Source organism: Physeter macrocephalus, chromosome 3 (genome assembly GCF_002837175.3).
Source record: "Physeter macrocephalus isolate SW-GA chromosome 3, ASM283717v5, whole genome shotgun sequence".
Lineage (NCBI taxonomy): Eukaryota > Metazoa > Chordata > Mammalia > Artiodactyla > Physeteridae > Physeter > Physeter macrocephalus.
The window spans coordinates 10054489-10064051 of NC_041216.1; the positions used below are offsets into that span (position 1 = coordinate 10054489).

General features: G+C 41.2%; 1 protein-coding gene across 2 annotated transcripts in view; it reads left to right on the plus strand.

Annotated features, from left to right (window-relative positions):
* The window catches only part of YARS1 (tyrosyl-tRNA synthetase 1), a 29593-nt gene that overhangs the window by 6336 nt on the left and 13694 nt on the right, over nt 1–9563 (plus strand). For both annotated transcript variants that reach the window (XM_007125072.4, XM_028486744.2), the window contains exons 4-5: nt 5259–5388; nt 7950–8030. In XM_007125072.4, coding sequence (XP_007125134.2) covers nt 5259–5388; nt 7950–8030 — 211 coding nt within the window. The remainder of the gene's footprint in view (nt 1–5258; nt 5389–7949; nt 8031–9563) is intronic.

Here is a 9563-nt window from a genome sequence, read left to right on the forward strand (position 1 = left end):
AAAAAAAAAAAAAAAAAAAAACAAAACGAAAAACAAATGTGCTGTCACCTAGGCTTTGTTGTTCCATGTATACATCACAGGCGGAGTAGATTTAGCATAATTCTTAAGGGCCCTAGGATTTTTGGAATGCTGAATGAGCATTGGCTTCAAGTTAAAGTTACCAGCTATATTTGTCCCTAACAGCCTGTCCTTGAAGCTTTGAAGCCAGGCACTGGCTTCTCTCTTTCTATGAAAGTACTAGATGGCATCTTCTTCCAATATAAGGTGGTTTTGTCTTCATTGAAAATCTGTTGTTTAGTGGAGCCACCTTCATTAATTATTTTACCTAGATCTTCCAGGTGACTTGCTACAGCTTCTACATCAGCACCTGCTTCTTCACCTTGCACTTTTATGTTATGGAGATGGCTTCTTTCCTTAAACCTCATGAAGTCTGAAGCTCGCAAAACCCTTATTGATGTCACTATGGCAAAAAATTTCAGCTTGTTGAAGGCTCAGATGATGGTTAGCGTTGTTTAACATTTATTAATTAAGGTATGTACATTTTTTAGGCATAATGCTATTGCACACTTAATAGACTGCAGTATAGTGTAAACATAAATTGTATATGCACTGGGAAACCAAAAATTTGTGTGACTCACTTTATTGCAGTATTCATTTCCTTGCAGTCGTCTGGAACTGAACCCACAATATCACCAAGGTATGACTGCAATATGAAAGATCACTGATCACAGATCACCGTAACAAATATAATAATAATGAAAAAGTTTGAAATATTTAAGAGTTACCAAAATGCAACACAGAGACATGAAGTGAGCAAACACTGTTAGAAAAATGGCGCCGATAGACTTGCTTGATAAAAGGAGTTTGCCACAGACCGTCAATTTTTAAAAAACACAGTATTTGCAAGGCACAATAAAGTGAAGTGCAGTAAAACGAGGTCTGCCCCTACTAAGAAATTCACCCAGATACAGCCCAGAGAGATGGACAAAAATACTGTAAGCGTGGTTGAGATGTGGATAAGAACTTTTGTTTCCAGCAATCTGGCAGACTAGGTACTCTGATCAACCTTCCAGCTGAAAAGCATTTTTTTAAATTTATTTATTTAATTTATTTTTGGCTGTTGTTGGGTCTTCGTTGCTGTGCGCGGGCTTTCTCTAGTTGCAGCAAGTGGGGGCTACTCTTTTGTTGCGGTTCACAAGCTTCTCATTGCGGTGGCTTCTCTTGTTGCAGAGCATGGGCTCTAAGTGCACGGGCTTCAGTAGTTGTGGCTCTCAGGCTCAGTAGTTGTGGCTCGTGGGCTCTAGAGTGCAGGCTCAGTAGTTGTGGTGCACAGGTTTAGTTGCTCTGTGGCATGTGGGATCTTCCCGGACCAGGGCTTGAACCCGTGTCCCCTGCATTGGCAGGTGGATTCTTAACCACCGTGCCACCAGGGAAACCCTAAAAAGCATTTTTTAAATGCTGGATAAGGGACTTCCCTGGTGGTCCAGTGATTAAGAATCCACCTTCCAATGCAGGGGACGAGGGTTCAGTCCCTGGCTGGGGAACTAAGATCGCATATGCTGCAGGGCAACTAAGCCCGCTGGCACTTTAGAGCCTTCATGCTGCAACTACTGAGCCCGCTCCCTATGGAGCCCGCACGCACTCCACAACTAAAGAGAAGCTGGCGTGCTGCAACTAAGACCTGATGCAGCCAAATAAATTAAAAAAAAAAAATTCTGGATAAAATATTTTTAAAGCTTCCTAGATGCTTCAAATAAATGAATTGGCAAATTAGTCAAGAATACTCAGTGGCAGGCTTCCCTGGTGGCGCAGTGGTTAAAAATCCTCCTGCCAGTGCAGGGGACACGGGTTCGAGCCCTGGTCCGGGAAGATCCCACATGCCGCGGAGTAACAGAGCCCATGCACCACAACTACTGAGCCTGTGCTCTAGAGCCAGCGAGCCACAACTACTGAAGCCCATGCGCCTAGAGCCCATGATCCACATCACGGAAGCCACCACAACGAGAAGCCTGCTCACTGCAATGAAGAGTAGCCCCCACTCGCTGCAACTAGAGAAAGCCCGCATGCAGCAACAAAGACCCAACTCAGCCAAAAATAAATAAATTTGTTTATTTATTTATTTATTTTAAAAAGAATACTCAGTGGCCAGAAACCAAGTGAAAGTGGAAATACAAAGAGATTTGTATTTCAGTTAATCTAAGATGCTTTTAAAAAATACTGCTAATTAGGGACTTCCCTGGCAGTCTAGCAGTTAAGACTCTGCACTTCCACTGCAGGGGGCACGGGTTCAATCCCTGTCAGGGAACTAAGATTCCACATGCCATGTGGCACAGCCAAAATAATTAAAACAACAGCAACAAAAAATATTGCTAATTAATCTATGACATGCCTTTATTTTAAAAAGTCACCTAGATTTCAGAGATGCTAAATGTTTAAAAAAATGTGTCTTAGAATCTGTAAAATACAAGAAGAACACTGAAGACTACATGTACCTTGAGGGAACTCGTTGAATTGTATGTACTTGAATTTTGATTTTTATGGCCTCACAGACCACAATGGGGAAAAAAAAGGAAAAGATAAAACTAGAGTACTAGGCCAAAAGGTCCAATATTTGAGTAATAAGTGTTCCAGAAAAGAGAACAAAGAGTCAGAGGGAAGGAAATGAAGTACTAATTTAAGGACAATTAAAGGACCTGAGTTTCCAGATTGGAAGGGCCCAAAAAAAAAACCAAAAAACAAAATAAAATACACTGTCTTGGGACTTCCCTGGTGGTCCAGTAGTTAAGACTGTGTGCTTCCACTGCAGGGGACACAGGTTCAATCCCTGGTCTGCGAACTAATATACCACATGAAAAATAAATTAAAAGTGCATTATCTTGACATTTTAAAGCACTGGAGACAAAAGTATTATACAAACTTCCAAAGGGACAAAAGAAGTCACGTACAAAATGTCAGGAATCATAATTGTTTTGCGTTTCTCCAAAGGAACAGTGAAAGCTAAAAGGGGATGAAGCAAAACCTTTAAAATTCTGAAGGAGAGGAATTTCCAACCTAGATATCTGTACCCACCCAAACTACCTTTCAAGTGTAGTGGTAAAATATCTGAAAATATTTATTGAAAAAAAATTATTTTCATGTTTTTGTTGGCTATTTGTATTTCCTTTTCTGTTAATCAAGTATCTATGCAAGTGTTTTGGCCCGTTTTTTACCTTTTTTTTTTTTTAAGAGTTCCTTGTGTGTTCTAGATACCAAGTCCTTTTTCATTTATATAGCATGAGGATAGAGAATTAACTACTGGAACAAAATAAAGAGTTCAGAAATAGATCCTCACACACATGGAAGCCTGATATATGCCAGAGCTGTCATTGCAGGTCAGCAGAGGAAGAATAAACTTTTTAAGAAAAAATGGTGCAGAGACAGTTGGTTATCCACATAGGGAAAAAGATGATCCCTTCGTTCCAAGTAGATTAAAAATTTAATTGTAAAGGCCAAACTACAAAACATATAAAAGACAATGTATAAAGCTGTCCTATGATTGCAGGTCAGGGAAAATTAAACCAGACACACCAAAAGCACAAATCACAGGAAAAGATTGATGAATTTACCTTCATTACAGTTAAGACCTTCAGTACATCAAAAGTAAGATAAAGTAAAAAGACAAGCCACCAACTGGGAGAAGATATTTATAACATATATAACTGACAAAGGAGTAATGTCCAGTATTATATGTCAAAAATTGCAGAATCAGTTGTCAAAAATGAATCAGTCCAGTAGGAAAAACTTAAATAGGCATTTCACAGAAGAAACCAAACAACCAGTACATTTTTGGAAAAATGCTCAACCTCCTTGGTTTTTTGGGTTTTTTTGTTTTTTTTGCGGTACGCGGGCCTCTCACCGTTGTAGCCTCTTCCGTTGCGGTGCACAGGCTCCGGACGCGCAGGCTTAGCGGCCATGGCTCACAGGCCCAGCCGCTCCGCGGCACGTGGGATCTTCCCGGACCAGGGCACGAACCCGTGTTCCCTGCATCGGCAGGCGGACTCTCAACCACTGCGCCACCAGGGAAGCCCAACCTCCTTGGTTATTATTCAAAGAAATATAGGTTAAAATTACAGTGAGAAACCATTCCTGCTTACCAAATTGACAATATTTAAAATAGTGAGAGTATTAAGTAATAAAATTGATTAAAAGCCACTCTGTAAAATAGTTTGACATTATCTTGAACTGAAGTTCAAGATGCAAATTCCCTATGATCCAGAAATTCTACTCCTAAGCATATATAAAGGAACTTGCACATGTATACCAGGATACACATATGAGAATATTTATAGCACATTGTTTAGAGATACAAACATAGTATAAAACAGGAAAGAAATATAAAAGTTCAGGCTCATGGTTGGTTACTCTGGAGAAGGAAGAAGTGGGATCGTGGAGGGGTGCACAGGAGCTTTACAAGTGATAGGTCCCTTTTCTTAAACTGAGTGATGGGTACTCTATTCTTAATATTGTTCATTATTCCTTACATGTGTTTAAGTTAAAAGAAATAGAAAAAGACAAGGAAGATAGACTGAGAAATTCTGATGTTTATTTAATAGGCATTCCAGAAGAAGAGAGTAGAGGGGAATGGCAGAGAAGCCCTATTTCAAGAGATAAGCAAAGAAAAAGATTAATTAAAGCCATCTTCAAAAAGGAAAAACAAAAAAAATAAAGTAGTATTTATTTTTTAAAAGAATATCCTTTTTTTCTGGCTGTGCCACATGGCACGCAGGATCTTAGTTCCCCAACCAGGGATCAAACCCGGGCCCCCTGCAGTGGAAGCTCGGGGTCTTAACCACTGGACCGCCAGTGAAGTCCCGATAAAGTCATATTTTATTTTATTTTTTTTTTATTTTATTTTTTTTTGTGGTATGCGGGCCTCCCTCTGTTGTGGCCTCTCCCGTTGCGGAGCACAGGCTCCGGACGCGCAGGCTCAGCGGCCATGGCTCACGGGCCCAGCCGCTCCGCGGCATGTGGGATCCTCCCAGACCGGGGCGCGAACCCGGTTCCCCTGCATCGGCAGGCGGACGCGCAACCACTGCGCCACCAGGGAAGCCCTAAAGTCATATTTTAAAGGAGAGGATGGACTGCTCACGTTTTAGAAATTACCAGGCAGTATGCTCTCTGAATGTCTTAAGATTGGGAGAGTAAATTAACACCGCACTTTAGGATTAAACTGAGGGCTGGGCCCCGTCTTACAGCTGTCCCCTCTCGTCTCTTCTCAGAGAGTACACACTAGATGTGTATCGCCTCTCCTCCGTGGTCACACAGCACGATGCCAAGAAAGCGGGAGCTGAGGTGGTGAAGCAGGTGGAGCACCCTCTGCTGAGTGGCCTGCTGTACCCAGGGCTGCAGGTACCTGGGAGGGATGGAGTTGCCTGATGACCTTTTCTGCTCTAACTACTGGTCACAAACCTCTCTCTCAGCCCCAGTCAGACCCATATACTGGCTGTTCCTTCACCTTGCCGTAGGCCTTCCTTCCTGTCTTCCTTCCTCCCACTGCCCCTCCCCCAGGCTTCCTGGACCGCTCTTTGACTTCTTCCCCTACCTGTCTCTCCTTTAAAACACTGCTCATCTCACATGTCTTCTTTACACGTAATCATGATCTTAATTGAAGAACATTAATTTCAGAGTGATAAGTGAAAATAAATTTTAAGCATGATCTTATTTCCCATTAAGCAAAACAAACACATCATATTTCCTGTGTGTGCATATTTGTATGAGCATGGAGAAAGCATGGAAAAATTCAAACCAAGATGTTGATACCTGTTATTAGCTCAGGAAGGTAGGATGAAAATGTCAACAGACTTAGCTTTTCCTTTGTATATTTCTCTAATGTTTGATATAAGAAAATCAAGTCATACAAACTACTGTATATAAAATAAACAAGGTCCTACTGTGTAGCACAGAGAACCAGATTCAATATCTTATAATAAGTTATAACGGAAAAGGATCTCTAAAAGAATACATGTACATATATTGTATACATATGTAGAATATATATATTTTTTATACACATATATAAAAAACTGAATCACTTTGCTATACACCAGAAACTAACACACACTTAAATCAATTAAACTTTAATAAAAAATTTCTTTAATTTAAAAAATAAATTTTTTTTAAAAAGTTGAAAGAAAGAAAAGAAAATCAAATCTTCCCTTGGTCAGGCACTCTAGATCTACAGTGTCCACTATGGTAGCCTCTTGTCATAGTCATATGTGGCTACTGAAGTAATTAAAATTAAAATTTTTAGTTCTCCAGTCACACTGGCTGTTATTTCAGTTTGCTCACAAGCCACGTGTGGCTAGAGGCTAACCTGTTGGACAGCACAGATAAGGAACGTATTCATCCTCACAGAAAGTTCTGTTGGACAATGCTGTTCTCACATTCTAACTGCTTGCTCACCTTCTCTTCCTCTCCCCCTGAATCCAGTCGGACACTAAATGTTATCAATACTATTTCTTAAAAATCTCTTAAATTCATTCTTGCTGTACATCCTCACCAACTTGGTTCATTGTTATTTCTCACCTGGCCTCTCACAGCAGCCTTCCGGCCGTTTTCTTTATCTCTAGTCCTCAGGCCACCACTCCACACTCTGCCACCTTACTGGTGTGATTTTTCTGCAGTGCGTGAATCATGTTTCTTCCCTCCTTAAAATGATTCACTAGCCAGGATGTTGCTAGGCACCCTCACATGACATTCAGGGTCCTTACCAACTTTTCTTTTCTTTTCTTTTTTTTTAAATTAATTAATTAATTTATATTTTGGCTGCATTGGGTCTTCATTGTGCGGGCTTTCTCTAGTTGCGGTGAGTGGGGGCTACTCTTCATTGCAGTGCGCGGGCTTCTCATCGCGGTGGCTTCTCTTGTTGCGGAGCACAGGCTCTAGGCGCACAGGCTTCAGTAGTTGTGGCACTCGAGCTCAATAGTTTTGACTTACGGGTTCTAGAGCACAGGCTCAGTAGTTGTGGAGCACGGGCTTAGTTGCTCCGCGGCATGTGGAATCTTCCCAGACCAGGGCTCGAACCCATGATCCCCTGCATTGGCAGGCGGATTCTTAACCACTGCGCCACCAGGGAAGCCCTTTACCAACTTTTCTAACCTCATCGCTCACCACTTCCCACATCCCTTGGAGTTTGTGCTTTTGCAGACTGAATCACTCATAGTTTGCCTAAACACTTCACACCTCTGTACCCTCTCACATTCTGTTTCCTCTGCATGGTGAAAATCATCTATATATTCTTCAAAACCAAGCTCAGCCCACAGTCTGATTCTAGGAAGGCTTCACCACCACCAGTCTGAACAGAGATAATAATTTCTTTCTTCGTGTTAGCATGTTCCTTAAACGAACATGTAAGTTAGCCCTTGGCATGCTGTAGAGAAATTACGTATTCACGTGTCTCTCTCCCCAGCTAGTTAATTGGCTTCTTAAAGGCAGAATCTGGGTCTGATTCATCTCTGCATCCATAGGACCGGCACTAGGCGTGACATCTAATAAGTGATAGTAACTGTTTGTTTATACTAGTTCAGTCTTGCCCCTTTTTTCTGAGCTCTCACAGGGCTTCCTTCTTATGCCAGTTATTTGACACTTGTCACAGGCTGCCTTATTCATTGGGTACCTTTGACATGACTATGATATGTCTTCTCTCCCTTCCTCACTGGATTGTGAGCTTCCTGAGAGCAAAGACTCTTCTTATTTTTTTACCCCATGACATCCACATCGAATATTGTTCACTGCAGGCACTCAGCAAATGTGTATCTAGCTCTTGAAGCCAACAGGAAGGCTGAGTGCTGCTTATTTGCTTCCTGGTTCTACCTTCGGAAAATTTTAGTGGTTTTCAAAAGTTTCTGATTTCTTAGACCCATACAGAGGAAATACAGTAGGAGTTTATGCTCATGTGTTTCTTTCCACAGGCCTTGGATGAAGAGTATTTGAAAGTAGATGCCCAATTTGGAGGAGTTGACCAGAGAAAGATTTTCACCTTTGCGGAGAAGGTTAGTGTCCTCTTTTTCCTATCTTTTTTTCTTTTGACGCACAGAGGTGTGCATTACAGTTTCTTGAATGTGCCAGTGCCAGCAATCATATGGTATGGTAGGTATTATTCTCCTTGTTTTGCAGATGAGAAAGCTGAGGATAGAGTGAGAAAGCTGTCCAGTATCACACAGTTAGTGACTGAGCAGGAATTAGCATTCAGATCTGTCTGACTCAAAAGCCTGTGCTCTTGCTGCCGCCACCAGGAAGCTGCCCCCAAAGCTGTTGGATTTGCTTCTTTTTTTTTTTTTTTTTTTCTTCTTTTTTGCTTCTTTCCTAATAGCTCAGTTTCCAGGGAAAGGCAACACCAGTCAGAACTACTGTTCTTTCCCAGACCATTTGGTCCATATTGCTCTGGATCTTAAATAAACGACTCATCTCTGAGATGAGGCTTAACAGGGTTTAAAAGAAGAAATTAGCACAAACCCATAATACTTCTTTTCTGGGAAAGAACTTGAGTAAGTTGAAAGGGGCTCTTGAGAAGTGGTTGGTATTTTTGAAAGCTTCTCAAAACCTCGTATTGGTAAGGGAGTAGAGAAAACACTGCTAGTAAAAATGTAAATTCCTGATGGGTGATTTGATGACTCTAAAATGTTTCTACCCTTTGTCCCAATAATTATACAAATATGTCCTCAAGATATAATTTTAAAAGTGCAACTTGGGAGTTTCCCTGGTGGTCTAGTGGTTAGTATTCGGCACTTTCACTGCCGTGGCCCAGGTTCAATCCCTGGTGGGGAAACTGAGATCCCGCAAGCCATGTGGCGCAGCCAAAATTTTAAAAATGTTTTTAATTTTTTTAATTAAAAAAAAATTAAAGTGCAGCTTGACTTACGTATAAAAGTATTTATGTTATCAAATTAAATCAAAATCTAGGAAATAAACTTACATTCAATGGCAAAGGATTGGTTAAATACGTTATGGTAAGTCCTCACAGTGGGATTTTTTTTTTTAATTAATTAATTTATTTATTTATTTATTTTTGGCTGAGTTGGGTCTTTGTTGCTACGCGCTGGCTTTCTCTAGTGGTGAGCAGGGGCTACTCTTCGTTGCAGTGCGCAGACTTCTCATTGCGGTGCCTTCTCGTTGCGGAGCACAGGCTCTAGGCGCGCGGGCTTCAGTAGTTGTGTCTCACGGGCTCAGTAGTTGTGGCTCATGGGCTCTAGAATGCAGGCTCAGTAGTTGTGGCACATGGGCTTAGTTGCTCCATGGCACGTGGGATCTTCCTGGACCAGGGCTTGAACCCGTGTCCCCTGCATCGGCAGGAGGATTCTTAACCACTGTGCCACCAGGGAAGTCCCCTAACAGTGGGATATCATATAATATTTCAAAATAGTTTTTGGATATATTTAATAAATGGGGAAATGTTTACAGTCCATGTATTTTTATTATTATTCAAGTATTTCTTATTCCATTTTATCTCCTCTATTAACTTTTTTTTTTTTTTTTTTTTTTTTTTTTGCGGTACGCGGGCCTCTCACTGTTGTGGCCTCTCCCGT